The following is a 26,783-nucleotide window of genomic DNA, read 5'->3' as shown; positions in this document are numbered from 1 at the left end:
GAAAAGGAAAGGGGGAAGGGAAGGGGGAAGGGAAGGGAAAGAAAGAAGCGTATTTAGGCAGTATCGCGTTGATTTCAGTCCACGGAACCTCTGGTAACCGGGTAGTGTGACTCCGTCATTGGTAGCCCCCCGCCCACACAGCCGGGACTCGCGGCCTTTGAGGACGTGGGCAGGGCCAGTCTCGCCACGCCGCGGCCAATGCCCCAACCACACGCTGGCCACAGGAGTCCTGGCTCCCATTGGCTGCAGCGGGAAATGGTGAACCAATGCTCATAGACCTTAACGCCCTCCTCTCGGGATCACTTCCGCCTCTGGGGTCAGGCTCCGCCCAGCTTGCCCGGCATCACTCGCGGCATTGGAGTCAAGATGGAGGAGTACGCGCGAGAGCCTTGGTGAGCTTCACCGCTGTCTTTGCATTTCTCTTGCCCCCCTGCCCACTGCCCTCCTTCTCCCTTGTGCAGGCTCCCAAGGTGCAAGCCAGACTCAACCGCAGCCTCGTCGACTTGGGCCTGGTAACTGGGCACTGCGGTCTTTCGCGGCCAGTCGGCTTCTTAGCCCTGTACTCAGTACCTCCCCGGCCGCGTGAGCCTCCCTCTCCCAACCCAGCACCCGTGTGACCTTGTCATGGATGGTAAAGAGGTCCAGACTTGAGTTTGATAGAACCTCGGAACCTCCTCCCAACGCAGGGCGTAATCGACTTTATGCGGGGCCAGTTATAATCCCCTCTGTTCGTCGAGGTGACCTTGGGCGCGTCCCTCCGTCTCGCCTTGCTCAGTTCCTGCGTTGAGGAACTGAAGAATAGGCATCTCAGGGAGTGTCATTCTTGAGGTTTTACTTGTATCATGATATGTGTCCACAGAGTGAAGCATTTTAAATGAATGGAACATAGATTTTAGCCAAGGGGTCTGGATAAGCTTCTTTATTGCGTGGGGCCTTGTTTTTCTTCTTGGAATTCTTTCTTGAGGGTAGAGGGGGACAAAAATTACCTGGGAAATAGGAAGAGGTAATAATAGCATGTGTTCTCTGAAAAGCCATGGACAGAAATTCATTGTTACATCCAGCGTTTATTGTGTATGAATAAACCAGACACATAGATAATTATAAAACGATGTAATTGCTGTCAGAAGTCTCAGGTTGCCAGAGTTTAAAGTTTCTAGGGTCATAGGTAAAAAATCAAATCTTGATATTTCGGTTAATCATTTGTTTTATTGTGTAAGAGCAACAACCAAGATGTCCTCAATTTGTGAAAGTGCCCAGGACCTTAAATTATTACTCTGGTATCCTAGCCTTGTTGCATGTTTTATGTTCCCCTCTCCCACAAATGGCATACAAAATATAAGTTTTAGGGTCTCCTGGCTCTTCAAACTTATCTTCTTCAAAGCAGTTATCCTCCATTCTGGATTGTGCTCAGATATGTAGGACTCAGCACACTGTAAATAGCTGTTTGATGTACTATAATGACACAGGTTAGCAGAGAGTTAAAATATTTAACTATGTTGAGTTAAAGATCTTAGAAAAATAAGGCCGGGCGTGGTGGCTCACGCCTGTAATCCCAGCACTTTGGAAGGCTGAGGCGGATCACGAGGTCAGGAGTTCAAGACCAGCCTGGCCAGTATGGTGAAACCCCATCTCTACTAAAAATACAAATATTAGCCGGGCATGGTGGCACGCGCCTGTAGTCCCAGCTACTTGGGAGGCTGAGGCAGGAGAATCACCTGAACCCAGGAGATGGAGGTTGCAGTGAGCCAAGATTGCGCCATTGCACTCCAGCCTGGGTGACAGAGTGAGACTCCATCTCAAAAAAAAAAAAAACAAAAAACAACTTAGAAAAATAATGGGTTTTCATTTACTAAATCATTAGGTAGCCCCTTTGCTTTCTCTTAGTACATATGCCCTGAAACAATATAATCAGTTACCTGGTTATCTTTGTAGTCAAAACTGCTTTGATTTTTTGACTGCCCTGTTTGATTACAGCATTTCCTCAAGTCATTTTATAGGCCAAATATTTATTGGTTGCAGTGGGCCCTGCAGTATAATCTGTTCCATTATAATCCTTACTGTATTGGCAAAGAAGATTTTATGGTTTGTGAATGAGAAATATGGTCTTTTTTTCCCCCCTGTTCTTAGCCCATGGCGAATTGTGGATGACTGTGGTGGAGCCTTTACGATGGGTACCATTGGTGGTGGTATCTTTCAAGCAATCAAAGGTTTTCGCAATTCTCCAGTGGTAAGTGGGTGAATGGTCTTATTTTATCATCACTTGCAACTTGGGTTTGATGATATTACTGGTGGTCCCATCAGTGGCTTAGAAACGTACTTCTAATATATTCTTTGTTGCTTCCTTTTTTTTGTTATAGGGAGTAAACCACAGACTACGAGGGAGTTTGACAGCTATTAAAACCAGGGCTCCACAGTTAGGAGGTAAGCAGAATTTTCATTTTAACTGAACTATTTTTTTCTGTTCCTTTGAAGATGGAGCTATTTTTATTTTTAGATTACAACAATTAGTGATTTTAGTTTGGTCTAACAGTTTGTCACAAACATATATCCCTATAGTTTCTTCTTGATTTGTAGTTTGTTTGAAAAATTAACCTGAATTATGATACCCATTTGAAAATCTTGTCTCTGTCCTTCAGACACTCGGTGATTTTTTTTTTTTTCCTTCTCCAGAAGAAAGACAGTTATTTAAAGCTCAGGTGTGAGGCCAGGCACGGGGCTCACGCCTGTAATCCCAGCACTTTGGGAGGCCGAGGTGGGCAGATCACCTGAGGTCAGGAGTTTGAGACCAGCCTGACCAACATGGAGAAACCCCATCTCTACTAAAAATACAAAATTAGCTGGGCTTGGTGGCGCATGCCTGTAATCCCAGCTACTCAGGAGACTGAGGCAGGAGAATCACTTGAACCCGGGAGGCGGAGGTTGCAGTGAGCCAAGATCACGCCATTGCACTCCAACCTGGGCAACAAGAGCGAAACTCCGTCTCAAAAAAAAAAACCTCAGGTTCGTGAGTCAGGACCGATAGCTTCTGAGGTAACATAAAGCTGAAGAGAATGTGATCTGAAGGATTGGGGTTTCATGCAGGAGAAACCCATCAAGCCGATTGGGCTCTTCTCCAAGGTTGGCTTTGGGACATTGTGCAGAGGTCATTGGAAAATTTGAAAAGATTCTATTCATTGTACTTTGTAAACTTGGTTATTCAGAAGCTGGGAAAAGGGAGGTGACAAAAAATGTTTGTAGGTTATATTCACTTACAAAGGTATAGTCAGGGTTGGGCGCAATGGCTCACGCCAATAATCCCAGCAGTTTGGGAGGCTGAGTTAGGCAGATAGCTTGAGCTCAGGAGTTCGAGACCAGCCTGGGCAGCATGGCTGCCCATTTCCCCAGAAAAATGGAAAAATTAGCCAGGTGTTGGGGCATGTGCCTGTGGTCCCAGCTACTAGGGAGGCTGACATGGACGGATCACTTGAACCCATGAGGTTGAGGCTGCAGTGAGATTGCACCACTGCACTCCAGCCTGGGTGACAGAGACCCTGTCTCAAACAGCAACAAAAACAAACAACACAAGGGTATAGTTAGATTGGAGAGACTGTATATAAGACATGAAAAAATCTTAATACTTCAGTCGTTCCTTAGATGTTTTGGGTATCAAAATAATCTTCTCTTTGCTTTTCTTAACTCTCACAGTAATGAAGAAGTTAGTACTATTATTATCTCCCATTTTCCAGATGAGGAAATTTAGTTCCTGAGGGTTGAGGTAATGTTGTATCTTTTTCCTTTGTTCCCTGTGTAAGAATTATCTACCCTGGAAAGTAATTAGTAACTAATTTCTCTTTGTTTTCGTGTTGGTGGTTATTGTGTTATTCAAGAATGATGAGTGGTATTAAAAAGTTCACACCAAACCCAGAACCTCTAGTATATGCAGCAGCCATATAGGTTTTTGCTTGTTTTTTGAGAGGCTGCTTCTATCACCTTACGCATTTTCAGTGAGTTAAAATACCATCAGATAACTGTCACTGCCAAAAGAAGCCTGTGAAGACATAGCAACTAAATTATTAGCTGGGCCCGGTGGTGCATGCCTGTAGTCCCAGCTACTCAGGAGGCTGACGCAGGAGAATCGCTTGAACCCAGGAGGTGGAGTTTGCAGTGAGCCGAGATTGCACCACTGTACTCCAGGCGGGGTGACAGAGCAAGACTCTGTCTCTAAAAAATAAAATAAAAGGGCTGGGCACAGTGGCTCACGCCTGTAATCCCAACACTTTGAGAGGCTAAGGCGGGTGGATCACGAGGTCAGGAGTTTGAGACCAGCCTGGCCAACGTGGTGAAACCCCATGTCTACTAAAAATACAAAAATTAGCTGGGCATGGTGGCACGTGCCTGTAATCCCAGCTACTCAAGAGGCTGAGGCAGGAGAATCACTTGAACCCAGGAGGTGGAGGTTGCAGTGAGCCAAGATTGTGCCATTGGACTCCAGCTTGGGTGACAGAGTGAGACGCTGTCTCAAAAAATAAAAAATAAAATTAAAAACTAAATGTAGGCCGGGCGTGATGGCTCACGACTGTAATCCCAGCACTTTCGGAGGCCGAGGCAGGCAGATCACAAGGTGAGGAGAGCGAGACTATCCTGGCTAACACGGTGAAACCCCATCTCTACTAAAAATACTAAAAATACAAAAAAAAAAAAAAATACAAAAAAAATTAGCCGGGCATGGTGACGGGCGCCTGTGGTCCCAGCTCCTTGGGAGGCTGAGGCACAAGAATGGCTGAACCCGGGAGGCAGAACGTGGCGGTGAGCCCAGATCACGCCACTGTACTCCAGCCAGGGTGACAGCGAGACTCTGTCTCAAAATAAATAAATAAATAAAAATAAATAAATGTAATGTGGTACTGTGGAACAGAAAAAGGACATTAGCAAACTAAGGAAATCTGAATTAAGTATGGACTTCAGTTAATAGTAATGTGTCGGCCGGGCACAGTGGCTCACACCTGTAATCCCAGCACTTCGGGAGGCTGAGGCAGTAGATTACCTAAGGTCGGGAGTTCGAGACCATCCTGGCCAACATGGTGAAACCCCCGTCTCTACTAAAAATACACCAATTAGCTGGGTGTGGTGGCAGGCACCTGTAATCCTAGCTACTCGGGAGACTGAGGGAGAAGAATCGCTTGAGCCCGGGAGGCGGAGTTTGTAGTGAGCTGAGATTGTGCCATTGCACTCTAGCCTGGGCAACACAGCAAGACTCTGTCTCAAAAAAAAAAAAATAGTAATGTGTCAATATTGGGTCATTAGTTGTGACAAATGCTCCATGCTAATGTAGATGTTGGTAATAGGGAAAAACTGGAAGAGTTTATTTTTTTCTTACAAAGCACGGTGAAATAGAGGAAGAGTGAGTGGTGATATGAGTGAATTGGAATTATCCATTTCAAATCCTAGAGGTTAGCCTTTTTTAGGAAGCTATTGAGAAGTTTTTATGGTATTTTAAATTCTAAAAATACTAGGATGATGATTTTATTAATTTGGTGAGCATTTGCTAAGGTATTCAGATCAAGGTGCAGGGAGGGACAGGCAGTATGGGAAAATCATAGTTGTGTTCTGAAAGGTGTTATATTTTCTTTCTTTTTTTTTTTGAGATAGGGTCACCCAGGCTGGAGTGTGGTGGCACAGTCTTGGCTCACTGCAACCTCCGCCTCCCAGGTTCAAGTGATGCTCCCACCTCAGCCTCCTCAGTAGCTGGGATTATAGGCATGCGCCACCACAGCCAGGATAATTTTTGTATTTTTAGTAAAGACGAGGTTTCACCATATTGGTCAGGCAGGTCTTGAACTCCCTACCTCAGGTGATCCGCCTACCTCAGCCTCCCAAAGTGCTGAGATTACAGGCATGAGCCACCACGCCCGGACTTAGGTCTTATATTTTCTTTTTTTTTGAAACGGAATTTCGCTCTTGTTGCCCAGGCTAGAGTGCAATGGCGCGGTCTCGGCTCACGTCAGCTTCCATCTGTCCGGTTCAAGCAATTGTCCATCCTCAGCCTCCCAAGTAGCTGGGATTACAGGCGCATGCCGCCACTTCTGGCTAAGTTTTTTGTATTTTAGTGGAGATGGGGTTTCACCATGTTGCCCAGGCTGGTCTCGAACTCTTGAGCTCAGGCAGTCCACCCGTCTTGGCCTCCCAAAGTGCTAGGATTACAGGCGTGAGCCATCCGGCCCAGCCCAGGTCTTATATTTTCATAGAGAAAATAAGATAGGATTTTGACATGTCCCTGTTACTCTTTGACCACTTTCTTGCATTTTGGAAGAAGACGTTTCAGGCTCATCTTGTACTTTTCATGCCCTAGCTGTAGGCAGGGCAGCTTTTCCTGTTGTAGCCATTTCTCCAAAGAGCCCCAGTTCCTTTTAGTTGAGAATGGTATTTAGGGCCAGAAGTGGTAGCTCACACCTGTAATCCCAGCACTTTGGGAGGCCAAGGCAGGAGAATGGCTTGAGCCCAGGAGTTCAACACCCTTGACAACTTAGAGAGACTGCCTCTCTACAAAAAAATTTTTTAAAAGAAAAGAAAAATCAAGAATGGTATACAATCTATATTTCTGTATATCTATACATATTGAAAATCACAAGTTTATATTGATATCTCGTATTTCCAGTTCATCCCCACAGGATTCATTATTTTCTTCCTTTTCATATGTATACCTGCCTTCTTAACCTGCTTGGGCTATGGTACCCCACAACAGGCTGCCCTTTGTCAGGGTATACTCTGACACTCCATGCCAGGCTGCCTTCCTTGAGAATCTCTCTCTTGCTTAGGCTCTAAAACCTTGTTCTCGGGTGTCCAGGTGTATAGACGTTCGCCTCATCTGGCTCTGGATCCTCACACCAGGCTACCCTTTATGGATCTCCTCCTCATCCTGCTTAGACTCAAATTCTCCATTCTCATTAGTAGCCAAAACTTATTCTGGCAATGATTCTCAGGGGAAGGGTCTCCTGAGATTTTAGGCTCATGAGGAAATGGGAGGGTCTTGTCAGAAAATTTTAGTGAGGTAATTCTAATATACCTAGACGTCATAGCTCCCTCCCAGGGCATAGAATTACTGAGTTAGAAGAAATAACTGGTTTATTTTTACATAGGATGTGATGTCTAATATTGTACTAAAAATGAGGATGCTTATGCTATACTCCACTGGTACTATCCACTGGATTTATTTATTTATTTATTTATTTATTTATTTTTTATTTTTTTTTTTTTTTTTTGAGACGGAGTCTCGCTCTGTCGCCCAGGCTGGAGTGCAGTGGCGCGATCTCGGCTCACTGCAAGCTCTGCCTCCTGGGTTCACACCATTCTCCTGCCTCAGCCTCCAGAGTAGCTGGGACTACAGGTGCCCGCCATCACACCTGGCTAATTTTTTTTGTATTTTTTAGTAGAGACGAGGGTTTCACCGTGTTGGCCAGGATGCTCTCGATCTTCTGACCTCATGATCCACCCGCCTTGGCCTCCCAAAATGCTGGGATTGTAGGCGTGAGCTACCGCACCTGGCTGTTTTTGTATTTAGATAGAGTTTAAGTGCAAAGTAATCTGCTGATTTAAGGTTGTTTTAAATTCATATCTGAGGAATAAAGGATGGACAGGCAATTTCCATCCCTTTGATGTTCCATAATTCTAGCTATTTATATCATTCATTTGCCACTTCAGCATGGATTGGCTTACACCTGTAATACATTCCAGAATAGCTGGATTTCTTTTGTTTTCCCATCGGTGATTTTCATAGAGTAGATGCTCAATGACATATAATGCAGAAAGGCCAAAAATAGAGGTAAGTAAAGCTATGAAAGAAAAGAAGAACGAAAGAGGAAGCAGAGTAGTTTGATTTTGTTTATTGCTGCTTAAACCAGAGAGATATGTTGTTCTGGAAGGGTGATTTGCTTGTTTTTACACATATGCAGCCTGACTGTTTTAGGCTTGGCTTCTTTTTTGTTTGTTTAAGATGGAGTGTCGCTCTTGTTGCCCAGGCTGGAGTGCAGTGGCACGATCTCGGCTCACTGCAACCTCCGCCTCCTGGGTTCAAGCGATTCTCCTGCCTCAGCCTCCCCAGTAGCTGGGATTACAGGTGCTCGCCACCACACCCGGCTAATTTTTACATTTTTAGTAGAGGCGGGGTTTCGCCATGTTAGCCAGGCTGGTCTTGAACTCCTGGCCTCAGGTGATCCGCCCACTTCAGCCTCCCAAAGTGCTGGGATTACAGGTGTGAGCTATGGCACCCGGCTGGCTTATTTCTTATAGGCTTTGGGCCGTTGCTAATTTTCCAGCTGATATAATACAATCCAGCTTTATTCGAAAGATAAGTATTCTAACTCTTGTTCGGTGTTTATTCAAACTTGTGTTTGCATGTATTTGTTTGGACTATAAATTTTGAGACTATAGTGAGTGTGTTTTTGACTATAATATTTTAAATAGAAGATGAAATTTAAATTAGTATTTGCTTGTTTCTTTTTACAATAAAATAGGTAGCTTTGCAGTTTGGGGAGGGCTGTTTTCCATGATTGACTGTAGTATGGTTCAAGTCAGAGGAAAGGAAGATCCCTGGAACTCCATCACAAGTGGTGCCTTAACGGGAGCCATACTGGCAGCAAGAAGTAAGTAGTCATTACAGACATACTAGTAGAAGCCACACTTTTAGGAAAACTTCATCTGCCTCAATTGAATGACATCTGTAATATATAAAACTGATTATTGACCAGGCACATTGGCTCATGACTATAATTCCATCACTTGGGAGGCTGAGGCAGGTAGATTGCACAAGTCCAGGAGCTTGAGATCAGATATAGGGAGACCTGGTCTCTACAAAACAAAAATTTTAATTAGCTGGGTATGTTGGTGCATGCCTGTAGTCCCAGCTACTCATGAGGCCGAGGCAGGAGGATCACTTGAGCCACCGCACTCTCACCTGGGCAACAGAGTGAGACCTTGCTTCAAAAATAATAATAATTATAAAACTGAGCGTTGTTTAATTTGGCATAGCATAAATATACAGTATATGGTGATTTGAAAAAAAAGTAAGGGGATCTATTTATTTGGAATATTTGAGAATGAAAGAGCATGGAATTCTAACCCATATATTACAGTGGTTGAGAGCACTTCAGGTCCCAGTTCTGCCATTAATTAGCTGTATGACTGGTCAGTTTACCAAACTTTTTATGCTGTAATTTCTTCACCAATAATCTGGAGTTAATTAATAATTACACCTGCCATATAGAGTTGTTATGAATAAGGAACTTAGAACCATCTTCTGGATCCTCAGGACAGAGAATTCCTTTGAGCTTAGTGGTTTAGACCAAGGGATTTGCAAACTATTTCTGTAAAAGGCCAGATAGTGAATATTTTAGGCTTTGTGGGCTGTGTGGTCTTTGTCATAGCTACCTAAATCTGCTGTCATAGCATGAAAGCAGCCATGGATAATACATAAACGAAACAGTATGGCTGTGTTTCAGTAAAACTTTATTTATTTATTTATTTTATTTTCTTTCTTTTTTTTTTTTTTTTTTTTTTTTGAGACTGAGTCTCACTCTGTCGCCCGAGCTGGAATGCAGTGGCGCAATCTCGGCTCACTGCAAGCTCTGCCTCCCGGGTTCAAGCGATTCTCCTGCCTCAGCCTCCCGAGTAGCTGGGACTACAGGTGTGTGCCACCACGCCTGGCTAATTTTTTGTATTTTTAGTGGAGACGGGGTTTCACCATGTTAGCCAGGATGGTCTCGATCTCCTGACCTCGTAATCCACCCACCTCGGCCTCCCAAAGTGTTGGGATTACGGGCGTGAGCCACTGCGCCCGGCCCTATTTATTTATTTATTTTCTTGAGACGGAGTCTTACTCTGTCACCCAGGCTGGAGTGCAGTGGCACAATCTCGGCTCACTGCAACCTCTGCTTCCTGGGTTCAAGCAATTCTCCTGCCTCAGACTCCTGAGAAGCTGGGACTACAGGTGCCCGCCACCACGTCAAGCTAATTTTTGTATTTTTAGTAGAGACGGGGTTTCCCCATGTTGGCCAGGCTGGTCTCGAACTCCTGACCTCATGATCTGCCTGCCTCAGCCTCCCAAAGTGCTGGGATTTACGGCCTTTCAGTAAAACTTTATTTACAAAAATAGGCAGTGGGTGGACTGTGGGTGGCTGTAGTTTACTGACTCTGGGTCTTAGGCAATAAGAAAGAGTTTGGGAGTTGGGGGAGCATGTCACCATATGGACAGTTCTCTTCTTTACTATCTCTTACAGTAAACTAGATTTCTGTAAAAAATAATCTCTTTGTTATTAATGTCTTCAGATGGACCAGTGGCCATGGTTGGGTCAGCCGCAATGGGTGGCATTCTCCTAGCTTTAATTGAAGGAGCTGGTATCTTGTTGACAAGATTTGCCTCTGCACAGTTTCCCAATGGTGAGTCTTTTTGCTTAAAACTATAGCTCAAACATTTTGGAATGGTTTTCTGATGTTAAGAAAGATCATACTTTGTCTGATAAAATGTGTGGTATGTATTAATATGCTGTGGTTCATGAGGACTGTGATAATAGGTAAAAAATGAACGTGTTATATTTAGCCACAAGAACAAAAATTTTTTGTATAAATTTGCTGTTGATCTTTCTTTATAGTACTTAGGGTTTATCAGTGCTCATGTCTTGCAAGAAATGTCTGATCATTTTAAAGGGACTTGAAGAATGGTTCTGCAGATGTATAACAATCATGATGGTCAATTGACAATTTAGTATTGTACATCTACATGCCAGACACTGTTTTAGGTAGTGAACAGGACAGTTCCTGCCCTCAAGGACTTACATTCTGGTAGGGGGAGACAGACTAACACATTAACAGATAAATTAGCTTATTTTAGATAGTGTTGCTTGTTTTGAAGAAGAGAGTAGTGGAAAGTGACTCATATTTGGGAAGGTCACTTTAGGGTTCACAGTAGAAGTATCTTAGAAAATGTGTTAGCCCGGCTAATTTTTATATTGGTTTAATTTGTTGCCTGTTGTTCCTCCTATATGATGCATAGGGTATTAATTAAATTGTGGGCTGAATGATCATTACATGGTTATAGAATGTGCTCTCAGCTGATTAGCCAGGCATAATAGCTCACACCTATAGTCCTAGCTACTCAGGAGGCACGAGAATCAGTTGAACCTGGGAGGTGGAGGTTGCAGTGAGCCGAGATCACACCACTGCACTCTAGGCTGGTCGATGGAGCGAGACTCTGTCTCAAAATGAAACAAACAAACAGAAAACTTCTATCAAGATGGTGCATTCCTGTAGTTCCAGCTACTCAGGAGGCCACTCACTTGACCCCAGGAGTTCAAGGCCAGCCTGGGCAACAGAGCAAGACCCCATCTCTTAAAAAAAAATTTCAGTGTCTAAATGAAAATATCCCTTGACAATGGAAGGATGCAGAAAGATATTGTGAGGTGGCCAGGCACGGTGGCTCACACCTGTAATCCCAGCATTTTGGGAGACTGAGGCAGGTGGATCACTTGAGGTCAGGAGTTTTGAGAGCAGCCTGGCCAACGTGGTGAAACCCTGTCTCTACTAAAAATACAAATTAGCAGGGCATGGTGGCACACGCCTGTAATCCCAGCTCCTTGGGAGGCTGAGGTACAAGAATCACTTGAACCTGGGAGGCGGAGATTGCAGTGAGCTGAGATCACGCCATTGCACTCCAGCCTGGGCAACAGAGCAAGACTCCATCTCAAGATATATATATATATATATAAATAACATATATATGTTATATATATGCTATATATGTTATATATTATATGTTATATATTATATGTTATATACATTATATATGTTATATAATACGTATGTTATATGTTGTATATATTATGTATTATATATGTTATATATTATATATGTTGTATATTATATATGTTATATGTGTGTGTGTGTGTATATATATATATAGTGAGGATAATAGTAGTGAAAATTTGACCTGGCATTTAGGGAAGGAAAGAAATACGTAGAATAGTGAGACATGTTGAAAATTATTTTTGGAGCTTGGAAAAGATTCAGCATAAAGTTAGGAATAGATCATACATCCCAATTTGCTTTGATTTCCCTGAGGCACCTAGCAAGAGATTCAGTATCTTTTTGGCACAATTTTCAAGTGCACTGCTCGTTAAATGGCAGTGAGTAATCTAGATGACCCTGCAGACCCTCTCACCTTCTGTTTTTCATTCCTTACTTCTGAGTTAACACTCTGTTGTGATGGTCACTTTCCAATTTTGTTTTGACTGCTTCAGTGTGAAAGACTTTACATAAAACATCAAAACAGTTCCATATTCACAGAAATTCAGAAATGGATATAGCAAAAACTTAAATAGTTACATTGTCTCATAGAAATTAGCCTTGAGTACTTTGTTTTAGGCTTTTTTCCTCAGAGGGAATCTCCTTTTTATTTATTTATTTTAATTTTTTTGAAACAGAATCTCTGTGACCCCGGCTGGAGTGCAGTGGTGCAATCTCAGCTTACTGCACCCTCCGCCTCCGGGGTGCAAGCGATTCTTCTGTCTCAGCCTCCTGAGTAGCTGGGACTACAGGTGCGCAACATCACACCTGGCTCTCTTTTTTTTTGTATTTTTTAGTAGAGATGCAGTTTCACCATATTGGTCAGGCTGGTCTCGAACTCCTGACCTCGTGATCCGCCTGCCTTGACCTCCCAAAGTGCTGGGAATGTGAGCCATCGCGCCCAGCAAAAAAGTTTTTAAAACAGTGAAAAAAGATTAGACAGAACTGTATGTAAATGGCAACAGTGGTTTTCATCGGCTTATCTTTTTTTGGGGTTTTTTTGTTTTTGTTTTTGTTTTTTTTTTAGACAGACTTGCTCTGTCTCGCAGGCTGGAGTGCAATGGCGCGATCTCTTCTCACTGCAACCTCCGCCTCCCGGGTTCAAGTGATTCTCCTGCCTCAGCTCCTGAGTAGTTGGGATTACAGACACCCTCCACCATGCCCGGCTAATTTTCATATTTTCAGTAGAGACGGGGTTTCGCCATGTTGTCCTGACCTCAGGTGATCTGCCTGCCTCAACCTCCCAAAGTGCTGAGATTACAGGCGAGAGCCACCGCGCCCGGCCCCGGCTTATCTTTTTTACCCAGTATCTTCTCAAGTTTTCTGTAATTAACAGATAGTTGCATTTATAGTGAAGTAAAAATATATGAGTGAAACACTTTGAAAACTTCAGAGAATTCTACCACTGCCCTCTTTCTCTCTTCCTTCCAGATATTTTTTAGTCTACTTCAGTTTTTCTTAAAGGAGAAAAGATTGATTCATCCCCTAAAAGTCTTTTTTTTTTTTTTAAGCCACTTTGTTTTTCTTAGTTCACAGGCTCTCCTATCCTTTGAAAATGAAAACTGCAAGACTTTGTTCTACAGCAAGCTAGGGGATGTCTTCCCATTTCAGAGCTCATTCCCTACTTAATTGGTTATATAAATTGGATTACCAAGTTCTCTTAAAACATGACTAAGATACTTATACTTTGTGAAAATAATTTTAAATAGCTACTGAAAAATATGACAAGAAGTGGGAGAAACTCTTCTAATCTTGATATATGGCAGCTTGTTACAGCAGTTGCTTTAAAAACTTGAAGTTTGCTTCTTGCTATAATTAATCCGTCTGACTTTCCTAGCATAGTGTTTGAAAACTGTTCATTCTGGAGCATAGCAAGCCAGTCTGTCATATGTTATACCAAATTTGAAGGTTCTCCAGTACTCTTATGGGAATTAGGCAGATCTATAAAGAAATTTAGGGTTATAGCTTTAATTTAGCACATTTTTGTTGTTGTTGATTGATTTACTCTATAGAGATTTGTTCTTTTTAATTTTTAAATCCTTTTTATTTCTCACTTGCAGGTCCTCAGTTTGCAGAAGACCCCTCCCAGTTGCCTCCAACTCAGTTACCTTCCTCACCTTTTGGAGACTATCGACAATATCAGTAGGACTTCTTTCCTAGGATTTCTTTAACAGAACGAGTTGTAGTTCAAGAAGGATTTCAGAAGATCAAGTTACAGTCTGTTTTTAAAACCATAGGTGGGACAGCTATGGCCAATAGGCTATAAAGAGACATTTAGCACTTTTTTCTATTTAAAGGAACAAGCGGGGAAGGGTGCTAAAAGATAATACGTTTATTTATTCACACTTGAATTGCATTTGTGATCAAAATAAATGTTTAAATCGCTAAAGGAAAATACAGTAAGTGCTTGAAAGATGAAGGACCAAAGGGCCAAAAAACAGTGAAATATGATCATCATCTCCTTGCGGACTTCTCTGCCTGGTTTTGTGTGTTCTGTTACTCAAACAATAAAAAGCTGGTGGAACTTACTCTTTCTTTTAAGATAAGTTGTAGACTTCGACGTTTCATGCTCATGTACTTCAAATAATGCATGTTTTATAGTTAGTCCCTCATCACTTGAAGTGACTTCTGAGAATTATGCAGAGTCAACATGGATCATTTCACAGTGAGATGCTTTATGGATTGAAGGATATGGTAAAATGTTTATAGTTTACTTTGAAAGTAAAATATACTATGTCTTGGTTTTGAGGATATTGGATACAAAACTCTCTTCCTTTAGGGCTACTGAGTCTTGATTCCTGATCATCAGAAATTTCACCAGAAACAACTTGCTTCCAATATACCCAATTCTATATGAAGAATTCATGGAGAGTGTACTGGCACTGGAAGAGTTTAGTGTTTCTTGTATGCTTGAAAATAAAGTATGTACTGTTTTGAATGTGTTCCAAGTCCTCTGCATAAACGATGTATTTTGGGGTCTGGTTGGGCCTGGAAAATGGATGAGCACTTCAGAACAGGTCATTTTCCTGATATTGGAAGTGACATGTGGCCCTACAGGAAGCATGATGTTAGTTAATTACACATTTGCCTGCATCTGTGGGAAATGGAGAACAAAGCCATGTGGGTACTGTAAACACACGTTTATCTTTTGGCCCAATGCCATACATATGGTAGGCATTTAATTACTGATTGTGTTTGGATAATTTGGGAATTTTCGACTGTAGTAAAATATACATAAAATAATACTTATTAACCATTTGTAAGTGTATAATTCAGTGGCATTGAAATACAGTCATAATGTTGTATAACAGCCACCATTATGTATACCCAAAATGTTCTCATTATCATCAACATAAACTCCGTTTTGTTTTTAGAGACAGTGTCTTACTCTGTCACCCAGGCTGGAATGCAGTGGCACAGTCATAGCTTACTGCAGCCTCGAACTCCTGGCTTCGAGCCATCCTCCTGCCTCAGCCTCCCACACCCCATGCTGGGATTACAGGCATGAGCCACCATGTCCAGCCTTCACAAACATAAACTCTGTACCTGTTAAATAATAACTTCCCATTCTTTCCTCGCCACAACCACTAGTTACCACAATTCTGCTTTCTGTCTGTGAATTTGCCTTTTCTGGGTACCTTATATAAGTGGAATCATAAAATATTTGTTTTTGTGTGTCCATCTTAATGCACTTAGCGTGTTTTAAGGTCCATGTAGTAGCATGTAGCAAAATTTATTTTTATGGCTGAATAATATTCCATAGTGTGCATATACCACATTTTATTTGATGATCAGTTAGGTTGTTTCTACCTTTTGGCTATTGTGAATTATGCTGCTATGAACATTGGTGTACAACTATCTGTTTCAACTCCTATTTTTGGTTCTTTTGGATATATACATAAGAGTGAGATTACCGAGTCATATGGTAGTTCTAGGTTTAACTTTTTTTTTTTTTTTAAAGACACAAGAGTCTGGCCGGGTGCAGTGGCTCACGTCTGTAATCCCAGCACTTTGGGAGGCCGAAGCGGGCAGGTCACAAGCTCAGGAGTTCGAGACCATCCTGGCTAACACAGTGAAATCCCGTCTCTACTAAAAATACAAAAAATTAGCTGGGCGTGGTGGCGGGCGCCTGTGGTCCCAGCTACTTTGGAGGCTGAGGCAGGAGAATGGTGTGAACCCGGGAGGTGGAGCTTGCAGTGAGCCGAGATCTTGCCAGTACTCCAGCCTGGGCGACAGAGCGAGACTCCGTCTCAAAAATATAAAAGAAAGTGCTGGGCGCGGTGGCACACGCCTGTAATCCCAGCACTTTGGGAGGCTGAGGAGGGTGAATCACGAGGTCAGGAGTTTGAGACCAGCCTGGCCAACATGGTGAAACCCAGTGGGTACTAAAAATACAAAAAATTAGCTGGTAATGGTGCCGGGCACCTATAATCCCAGCTATTTGGGAGGCTGAGGCAGGAGAATCACTTGAACCTGGGAGGCAAGAGGTTGTAGTGAGCCAAAATCACGCCACTACACTCCAGCCTGGGCAACAATGCAAGACTGTCTCAAAACAAAAAAGTAATCCACTATTGCATGCCAATTTGGCACAAGATGTCAGATACAAAGCAAAACAGATGGGGTATTTCTGATGGGCATTTCAACCTTAAAAGTGAGAAACTAACTTCACTATTCCAGTAAAGACCTAGGGAAAACCTCCTTCCTAATCTGCTTGTTTCTCCAGTTATTTATTTCAGTTATTAAAACAATTTAGTTTTTTTACTTTTTATCTTGAGCTCTACTCTAGTATACCAAATTTAGTTTTAGAATATTTATTAAACAATTCGGCTGGGGATGGTGGCTCATACCCATAATCCCAGCATTTTGGGAGGCTGAAGCAGGAAGATCGCTTGAGGTCAGGAGTTGGAGACTAGCCTGGGCAGCATAGTGAGACGCTAGCTACAAAATGTAAATTTAGCCAGAGATAGGGTGCACACCTGTAGTACCGGCTGCTTGGGAGGCTGAGGCGGGAGGATCCCTTGAGTCTAGGTGGTCAAGCCTGTAGTGACCTATGATTATGCCACTGCACTTCAGCCTGGGCAACAGAACAAGACTCTGTCTTTTTTTGTTTGTTTGTTTGAGATGGAGTGCTAGGATTACAGGCATGAGCCACTGCACCTGGCCAGCACTTTCTTTAAATAGACAGAGTTTTGCCACATTGTCAAGGCTGGTCTTGAACTCCTGGACTCAATCCTCCCACCTCGGCCTCCCAAAGTGCTGGGATTACAGGCGTGAGCCACTGTGCCTGGCCGAAATAGTGGATTTCTGAATCAGGGTTTGGAAGACATGGGTACAGTTGCACCTGCTATTGAAAGTGCATCTGTTTTTCACATAGGAAATGTCTGCAAATTATGAAAGCATGGTCATAGCTCCACCCTGTGGCATGTTACTTATAGTTAAAATTAATTGTCCAAATTCTATTCAGGCTGGGCCCAGTGGCTCATGCCTGTAATGCCAGCACTTTGGGAGGCGGAGGCGGGCGGATCACTTGGGGTCAAGACTTGAGGTTTCACCATGTTGGTCAGGCTGATCTCAAACTCCTAACCTCAGGTGATCTGCCCGCCTCCGCCTCCCAAAGTGCTGGGATTACAGGCATGAACCACCGCATCTGGCCTCAAATAATAATAATAATAAATTCTATTCAGTCTGTTAGATCATGGATGAGACCTTGTCTCTACTAAAATTCAAAAAATTTAGCTGGGCATGGTGGCATATGTTTGTAACCCCAGCTACTCAAGGGGCTGAGGCAGGAGGATTCCTTGATCCTGGGAAATGGAGGGAGCAGTAAGCTGAGATCGCACCACTGCACTCCGGCCTGGGCAACAGAGCAAGACCCTGTCTCAAAAACAAGAAAATTGAGGGCCGGGCGCAGTGGCTCATGCCTGTAATCCCAGCACTTTGGGAGGCCGAGGCGGGTGGATCACAAGGTCAGGAGATTGAGATCATCCTGGCTAACATGGTGAAACCCCATCTCTACTAAAAATACAAAAAATTAGCCGGGCGTGGTGGCGGGCGCCTGTAGTCCCAGCTACTTGGGAGGCTGAGGCAGGAGAATGGCGTGAACCTGGGAGGCGGAGCTTGCAGTGAGCTGAGATCGCGCCACTGCACTCCAGCTTGGGTGACAGAGCGAGAGACTCTGTCTCAAAAACAGAAACAAAACAAGAAAATTGACAATGGCTAACATCTTTAGCTAATAAGACAAATAATTATTGGATATTTTCCCTCCTTTTCCCTATGTTTGACATATTCTAGTCCTTTTCAGTGCATAAAGCTAGGAAATATGTAGTATATAATCCATGCACATAAACTTCTGTTTATTTCTGTATCTGTCCTTGTGTTATAAAACAAAAACTAAGTCCCTCCAACTTCAATCTGGCACCACAGGATTCATTCTAGCTGTCTCTCTTAGTTGTAACAGCAAGAAACCTGGCTTCTCATTATAATAATTTGCTCATTTGTTCAATCCTGGTTACATATATTTTGGACTTAGTAAACCATAGCTCTGAGAAATGGATTTGCCAGCTAGAATAGTGTTTGTACACAGTTGTTTTCAGTCTTCAGTATCTATTCAAAACATGTTCCAAAGCTATTTAATTATATTCCTTTCTCCCCCACTCTCTTCAGTGTGGTTATGCAATTCATTTGCAATGTGATTGTATTCATTTCCCCAGACTTCATTCCATCTTTCTCTCCACATCTTGGTTGATTTTTAAATTACATTCAGTAAAATTCACTATGGGGTACAGTTCAGTTAATTTTGATAAATGCTTAGAGATGGCTACCCACCACCACAGTTTCACACAGATAATCTTAAACTACAATCACATCACTCCCAAAATGTCTTCATGCTGCCTTTTTCTTTTCTTTTCTTTCTGAGACAGGGTCTTGCTCTGTTGCCCAAGCTGGCATGCAGTGGTGTGATCAGGGCTCACTGCAGCCTTGACATCCCAGATTTGAGCAATCCTCCTGCCTCAGCCCTTTGAGTAGCTGGGACTACAAGCGTGTGCCACCATGCCCAGCTAATTTTTTTTTTTTAATTTTAGTAGAGACCAGGTCTCACTATATTGCCCAGACTGGTCTCGAACTCCTGAGCTCAAGCAATCCTCCTACCTTGGGCTCCCAAAGGGCTGGTATTACTGGTGTGAGCCACTGTTCCCGGCCCATGCTGCCTTTTTATAGCCAACCCCTCTCCCTACTCCTTCCAACCCGTGGCAACTACTGGTGTGTTTTTTGTCTGTAGTTTTATCTTTTCAGTAGATAAATGGAATCTTACGACATGTAGTATTTGGATCTAGTTTCTGTCATTTAGCAAAGTGCATTTAATTCTTTCATGATGGTATGTGAATCAATCATTTGTTCCTTTTTATTCCATTGTGCAGATGTACCCTTGTTTATTCATCTCTTCACCAGTTGAAGGACATTGGAGTTATTTCCAATTTTTCATGATTATTCATAAAGTTGCTATAAACATTTACTTACTGTTTTTTGTGTGAACATGTTTTCATTTATCTTGGGTAAAATAAATAGGATCACTAGGTTGTAAGGCAAGAATATGTTTAATTTTATAAGAAAATGCCAAATTGTTTCCCAAATTGTATCATTTTACGCTCTCACCAGCAACCTATGAGAGTTCTGGCTGCTGTGTATCCTTGGCACTTGGTAGTGCCATTTTTTTTTTTATGTTAGCAATTCCGATAGGTGCATAGTGGTTTTAATTTTCCTTTCTCTAATGACTAATGATGTCCATCCTTTCATCTGTTTGCCATCTGTGTGTCTTTTTTAGTGATGTGTCTGTTCAAATCTTTCGTGCTTTTGTTTTTGTTTTGTTTTGTTTTGAGACAGGGTCTGGCTCTATCACCCATGCTGGAGCATTGGTGCAGTGGTATTAATCTTGGCTCCCGCCTGCAACTTCCACCTCCTGGGCTCAAGCAATCCTTCCCGCTCAGCCTCCTGAGTAGCTGGGACTACAGACACATGCCACCAAGCTTGGCTAATTTTTGTATTTTTTTGTAGAGACAGGTTTTCACCATGTTGCCTAGGCTGGTCTCGAACTCCTAAACTCAAGCCATCTGCCCGCCTCGGCCTCCCAAAATGCTGGGATCACAGGCCGGGCATGGTGGCTCACGCCTTTAATCCTAGCACTTTAGGAGGTCGAGATGGGCGGATCACTTGAGGTCAGGAGTTTGAAACCAGCCTGGCCAACATGGTGAAACACTGTCTCCACTAAAAATACAAAAAAAATTAGCCAGGCATGGTGGTGGGCACCTGTAATCCTAGCTACTTGGGAGGCTGAGGCAGGAGAATTGCTTGAACCCGGGAGGCGGAGGTTGCAGTGAGCCGAGATGGCACCACCGCACTCCAGCCTGGGTGATAGAGTGAAACCCCGTCTCAAAAAAAAAAAAAAAAAAGTGCTGGGATTACAGGCATGAGCCATCACACCCAGCCACATTTTAAAATTGTTTTTCTTACTGTTTAGTTCTGAGAGTTCTTTATATATTGTGATATAAGTCCATTGTAAGACATGTGACCCGCAATTATTTTTTGTACATTTGTCAAAAGTCTGTTTCTTGAATCTCTATTCTGTCCCGTTGATGTATGTGTCTACCTTTCATCAGGGTCACACCATTGCTTTATAGTAAGTTTTGAAATGAGTATGAGTCTTCCAATTTTGTTTATTTTTTCAACATCGTTTTGGCTATTCTAGTTTCTTTGCCTGTCCCTATAAATTTTATAATTAGATTGTTGTTATCTACGAAAAATCCTGCTGGGGTTTTTATTGGGATTGAGTTTTATCTGTGTTTTGCAATTTTAGCATATAGTCCTGCATATAATTTGTTATATTTAAACCTCAATATTTCATTTTAGGAAATGCTTTGTAAATAGTATTGGGTTTTTTGGTGTTTGTTGTTGTTGTTGTTGTTGTTTTTGTGGGGGTTTTTTTGTTTTTATTTTTTTAGACCTAGTCTCGCTCTTCGCTCAGACTGGGGTGTGCAGTGGTGTGATCTTGGCTCACTGCAACCTCCACCTCCTGGGTTCAAGCGATTCTCCTGCCTCAGCCTCATGAATAGCTGAGATTACAGGCACCTGCCACTGCACCTGGGTAATTTTTGTATTTTTAGTAAAGATGGGGGTTCACCATGTTGGCCAGGCTGGTCTCAAACTCCTGACCTCAGGTGATCCACCCGCCTCGGCCTCCCAAAGTGCTGGGATTATAGGCATGAACCACTGTGCCCAGCCTGGTATTGGTTTTTAAATTTCAAATTTCATTGTTCATTACTAGTAAATAGAAATACAGGCTGGGTGCAGTGGCTCACGCCTGTAATCCTAGCACTTTAGGAGGCTGAGATGGGTGGATCACTTGAGGCCAGGAGTTAGAAAGGCACCCAGCCTGGCCAACATGGTGAAACCCCATCTTTACTAAAAAATACAAAAATTAGCCAGGCATGGTGGCACATGCCTGTAGTCCCAGCTACTCTGAAGGCTGAGGCACAGGAATTGCTTGAACCCTGGAGGTGTAGATTGCAGTGAGCTGAGATCATGCCCCTGCACTCCAGCCTGGACAACAGAGCAAGACCCTGTCTCAAAAAAAAAAAAAGGCCAGGTGCAGTGATTCACACCTGTAATCCCAGCACTTTGGGAGGCAGAGGAAGGTGGATCACCTGAGGTCAGGAGTTCGAGACCAGCCTAGCCAACATGGTGAAACCCCATCTCTACTAAAAATACAAAAATTAGCTGGGCGTGGTGGCACGCACCTGTAATCCCAGCTACTTGGGAGGCTGAGGCAGGAGAATGGCTTGAGGCAGGAGAATGGCTTGAACCTGGGAGGTAGAGGTTGCAGTGAGCCAAGATTGTGCCACTGCACTCCATCTTGGGTGACAGAGCAAGATTCCATCTCTAAAAAAAAAAAAAAAAAAGGTATTCCCTGATCTGTTAATTACTTTAATTACTGGGAGAGGCGTGTAACGTTTCTTACTCTGTTGGTGAATTTGTCCATTTTCCCTTGTGTTCTGTTAATTTTTTTATTTTTTGATACAGGGTCTTGCTCTGTTGCCCAGGCTGGAGTGCAGTGGCACGATCTCAGCTCACTGCAGCCTTGATCTCCTGGGCTCAAGTGATCCTCCCACCTCAGCCTCCCAAGTAACTGGGACCACATGTATGCACCACCATGCCCAGCTAATTTTTGTATTTTTCTTAGAGACAGGGGTTCACCACGTTGGCCAGGCTGGTCTCAAAATCCTGAGTTTAAGCAATCCACCTGCCTCGGCCTCTCAAAGTGCTGGGATTATAGGCATGAACCATTGCGCTCAGCCAATTTTTATTTTATTTGTTTGGAGACTGTATTATTAGACAGATAATACTCCAACATGTGAGCTAGAACATTAACAAGCAATTTATACCTAGGTATTTGTGAACTACTTACCATCCCAGGTTTCTGCCTCCTCGATTTGAAGTAATAATATCCTGTCTTACTCTTTCTTTTCCTTTTTTTTTTTTTTTTCAGACAAAGTCTCACTCTGTTGCCCAGGCTGGAGTGCAGTGGCACAATCTCAGCTCACTGCAACCTCCGCCTCCCGTGTTCATGTGATTCTCCTGCCTCAGCCTCCTGAGTAGCTGGGATTACCGCCACCACACCCGGCTAATTTTTATATTTTTAGTAAAGATGGGGTTTCACCATGTTGGCCAGGCTGGTCTCAAACTCCTGATCTCAGGTGATCTGCCCACATCAGCTTCCCAAAGTGCTGGGATTACAGGTGTGAGCCACTGTGCCCGGCCAAGTTTTTTGCTTTTTTTTTTTAAACTACATATTTCCCCATTTATTGGCTTATGAGTTATATACTGTCTTCAATTTATATTACTTAAGTGGTTTCCTTTAAAACTTTAATACAGATACTTAAGATCTCACATTTATCCCTACTCTCCATCTGATAATACAAGGAGCTTAGAATGCTTTAACTTCCTGCAGCCAATTAAGCCGACTGAGTTCCTTTCCTCATGGGGGCCCAGTGTGCAATGGCTGTAAATAGCAGCTTCCTTGGTAGTGTATGCAGCCTGTTTGTTGTATGGGTTGCTCTAAGGGACCCTGGAGACAGTCCTTTCAGATGGCTGTTCATGTTTCCGACCTTACACTACCCCAATGTAGGCTCCAAACTGGCATGCGAGGTGCCTTTGGAAAGCCCCAGGGCACTGTGGCCAGGGTTCACATTGGCCAAGTTATGTCCATCCACACCAAGCTGCAGAACAAGGAGCATGTGATTGAGGCCCTGCGCAGGGCCAAGTTCAAGTTTCCTGGCCGCCAGAAGATCCACATCTCAAAGAAATGGGGCTTCACCAAGTTCAATGCCAATTAATTTGAAGACATGGTGGCTGAGAAGCGGCTCATCCCAGATGGGTCAAGTACATTACCAATCATGGCCCTCTGGACAAGTGGCGGGTCCTGCACTCATGAGGGCTTCCACTGTGCTGCCCCCTCTTAATACTCACCAATAAATTCTACTTTCTGTCCACCTAAAAAAAAAAATGCTTTAACTTCAGTTACCCCTCTCTCTTATGTACTTTTAGTCTGTTATTTTAGTTTTATCCTGATTCCCTCACATAAACATTATTAGTATATTATTAGTGTTGTTTTATACAGTTGTTTAAATTTATCTACTTTTTTTGCTCACTGTTCCTTTTTGCATCTCATTCTTTCCTTCAGTGATTCCTTTCCTTCTTGAAATAATTCCTGGCCTGGCACAGTGGCTCATGCCTGTAATCCCAGCACTTTGGGAGGCCGAGGCAGGCAGATCACCTGAGGTCAGGAATTCGAGACCAGCCTGACCAACATGGTGAAACCCCGTCTCTACTTAAAATACAAAAATTAGCCAGGCATGGTGGCAGGCGCCTGTAATCCCAGCTACTCAGGAGGCTGGGGCAGGAGAATTGCTTGAACCCGGGAGGCGGGGGTTGCAGTGAGCCGAGATCGCACCATTGCACTCCAGCCTGGGGGACAAGAGCGAGACTTCATCTCAAAAAAAAAAAAAAAGAATTCCTTTAGAATTTCTTTGTTAGGAGTCTATGGATGGTAAATACTCTCAATTTTTATCTAAAAATCTGTTTTCCCTTACTTTTTAATAGTAGTTCATTTTTAATTTTATTTATTTTTATAAAGACAGGGTCTCCCTATGTTGCCCAGGCTGGTCTGGAACTCCTTGGCTAAAGAGATCTTCCTGCCTCAGCCTCCTAAAGTGCTGGGATTATAGGCTTGAGCCACTGCACATGACCAAATAATAGTTTAGTTGGGTATACAATTCCAATTTGACAGTTGGCTTTTTTTTCTCAGTATTTTGAAGATAATGTCTCCAGCTTGTATGTTGCTAATGAGAGGTCTGCCCTTGGTCCAATTTCTTATTTTGAGACGGAGTTTTGCTCTTGTTGCCGAAGCTGGAGTGCAATGGCGTGATCTCGGCTCACCACAACCTCCGCCTCCCAGGTTCAAGTGATTCTCCTGCCTCAGCTTCCGGAGTACCTGGGATTACAGGCATGCGCCACCATGCCTGGCTAATTTTGTATTTTCAGTAGAGACAGGGTTTCTCCATGTTGGTCAGGCTGGTCTCGAACTCCCAACCTCAGGTGATCTGCCCGCCTCGGCCTCCCAAAGTGCTGGGATTATAGGTGTGAGCCAACATACCTGGCACCTTGGACCAATTTCTAATTGCCATTCTTTTGTAGATAATCTGTCTCTTTTCTTCCACTGCTGTAAGATCTTTATGTCTTGGTTTTCTTCAATTTAACTAAAACATGTCTATAGGTAGCTTTATTTTTATTTTTGCTAATAATTTATTGTAACTTTTTACTGTTTTTTTTTTTTTTTTTGAGACAGGGTCTCACTCTGTCATGCAGGCTGGAGTGCAGTGGCGCAATGTTGGCTCACTCCAACCTCTGCCTCCTAGGCTCAAGCAATTCTCCTGCCTCAGCCTCCCGAGTAGCTGAGATTACAGGTGTGTGCCACTACTGCCCGGCTAATTTTTTGTATTTTTAGTAGAGATGGTGTTTCACCATGTTGGCCAGGCTGATCTTGAACTCCTGAGTTCAAATGATTCACCAGCCTCAGCCTCCCAAAGTGCTGGGATTACAGGCATAAGCCACTGCACTCGGCCCTGTAACTTTTAAAACTATAGAATCAGGAATGGAAAATTTGTGGCCATTATTTTGAAATGTCCAACATATGTTGCATTCTAAGCATTCACAAATAAATAATAAATAATGAAAATGAATTGGGGGAGAGGTGGGCTGTGCCCACAGTGTCCCCTTTCTACAATCCTGAATTCTCTGAATTCCTGAATCTCTCCACTGTAAGTTATTACAGGCCATCTACAGGCCAGTTCTGAGGCAAACTAGACACTGTGGGAGCCATGCAGGGAGGCAGAAGTGGAAATGAGGTTCCTGGTATTCCCAGGAAGAAGTAAGGCTATAAGGGGAAATAATATAATTCCTAAAATCTTTTTTTTTTTTTTTTTTTGAGACAGGGTCTTTCTCTGTTGCCCCAGCTGGAGTGCAGTGGTATGATCACAGTTCACTGCAGCCTTGACCTCCCGGGCCCAAGCAATACCCCTACCTCATCCTCTGAGTAGCCAGGACCACAGGTGTGCATCACCACACCCAGCTAATTTTTAAAAATTTTTTTGTAGAGAGGGGGTCTCCCTCTGTTGCGTAGCCTCATCTTGAACTCCTGGGCTCAAGCGATCCTCCTGCCTCAGCTTCCCAAAGTGTTGGGATTACAGGCGTGAGCCACCACACCCAGCCTAAAATCTTTTACCCTTTAGCTAAGGATGACATCCTCTTCCTCTGTCAATATTTAACTAGAAGGATCAGGCTAGGCATCTCTTCGTTGTGCTCCCCAGCATCCTTTTCTTCCCGTATCAAGCGCAGCACGTGGAAGTGTCGTGACCTGTTTTCTTGTGCGTCTGCTAAAATGTGAGTTAGGCTATGAACACCACAGGAAGAGGAATTGTGCCGGACTTATTCAAACTGTACCCCAGGCACTTAGCTTAACAACTGGTGTCTAGCAGGTACTCAGCAAAAGTGCATTGCATCGAAGACTGAATAATTTCAAGATAGGAGTATTCAACGTCTAATATGTACCAAGCGCTGTTCTCAATGCTACAGAAAAGCAGGTTTCTAAGGTTTCTGGAGTTAAACAAACAAAAAACCCTGACATTGAACTTACATGGAATATTAAAGTCATTATCTACCATAAGCATTATTTCATGAAATAATTTCAACTCTACAAAACTAGGAAGCACAGAACGGAATACTATTTCCCTTAATGAAAAACTCCCTACATTGTTCTTTTTAAAAATCTCATTTCCTAGCTGAACGGTAAAAACATCATCATTGATTAGCTCCTATTCATAGAAGGCCCATTGCAACCCACTGGTACAGAAGAGAAACAAAGTATTCAGCGGAGAATACCCTAGCTCAATAAGCGGTACAATACAGTAAGGGAAATAGAAGTGACATGCGATGGACAGCCAGGCCTTAAATTGCGCGGTGCTGATTCCTGTCCCTTAACCCAACAACAGAAAGATAGGCGTGCCTGGAGTTGCTGGGGGACGAGGCTCGATCCAGTGTGAATTCCGTGAAGTTGTGCAGGGTTTTACTGTTTGCCAAGTGTGTTAGGTTACCTGGTAGAGTTCTCACATTACTTCGTGAGATACACAGATATTATGACTCTATTATACTGGTGCAGAAAAAGGCTCGGGAAGATTCACGTTTCTTGTGCGACTTGCCCAAGGTGACACACAGTTCTAACAGCTGGCCTGTCGCAGGGTGTGAGATCTGGAACTCAGACCTTCCCAGCCACGGCTCAGTCCACGCCGCTGCCTAGATGAGGAAGCAGGAAGGGTCAGCAGAGAAGGGTGCCCCACCGGGACGACTGGAACACCTCAGTAGGA

General features: G+C 43.2%; 1 protein-coding gene and 1 non-coding gene across 2 annotated transcripts; both read left to right on the top strand.

The window, feature by feature from the left end:
* Positions 1-252: 252 nt before the first annotated feature.
* On the top strand, positions 253-14,753 carry TIMM17A (translocase of inner mitochondrial membrane 17A). The gene is made up of 6 exons (XM_003823023.7): positions 253-392; positions 2,128-2,227; positions 2,358-2,421; positions 8,490-8,618; positions 10,300-10,410; positions 13,872-14,753. Exons 1-6 carry the CDS (start codon positions 367-369, stop codon positions 13,955-13,957), a joined length of 516 nt encoding a protein of 171 aa, XP_003823071.1. The 5' UTR covers positions 253-366; the 3' UTR covers positions 13,958-14,753.
* An 8,054-nt stretch (positions 14,754-22,807) lies between these two features.
* LOC112438428 (small nucleolar RNA SNORA70) lies at positions 22,808-22,942 on the top strand. The gene has a single exon (XR_003026850.4). It is a non-coding gene; the product is annotated as a small nucleolar RNA SNORA70 (small nucleolar RNA).
* The last annotated feature ends 3,841 nt before the right edge of the window (positions 22,943-26,783 follow it).

The sequence above is a fragment of the Pan paniscus genome, chromosome 1, assembly GCF_029289425.2.
Source record: "Pan paniscus chromosome 1, NHGRI_mPanPan1-v2.0_pri, whole genome shotgun sequence".
Taxonomy (NCBI): Eukaryota; Metazoa; Chordata; class Mammalia; order Primates; family Hominidae; genus Pan; species Pan paniscus.
Note: the sequence above shows the minus strand (reverse complement) of the source record. Positions and strands in the feature narration are given on the sequence as shown.

Bases quoted from the DNA above. Each gene is read 5' to 3' on its own strand.
- TIMM17A (XM_003823023.7), top strand. From the start codon at position 367: ATGGAGGAGTACGCGCGAGAGCCTTG. The intron at 2,228-2,357 runs GTAAGTGGGTGA...TTTTTGTTATAG, and splicing joins GTTTTCGCAATTCTCCAGTG to GGAGTAAACCACAGACTACG. The intron at 2,422-8,489 runs GTAAGCAGAATT...ACAATAAAATAG, and splicing joins CAGGGCTCCACAGTTAGGAG to GTAGCTTTGCAGTTTGGGGA.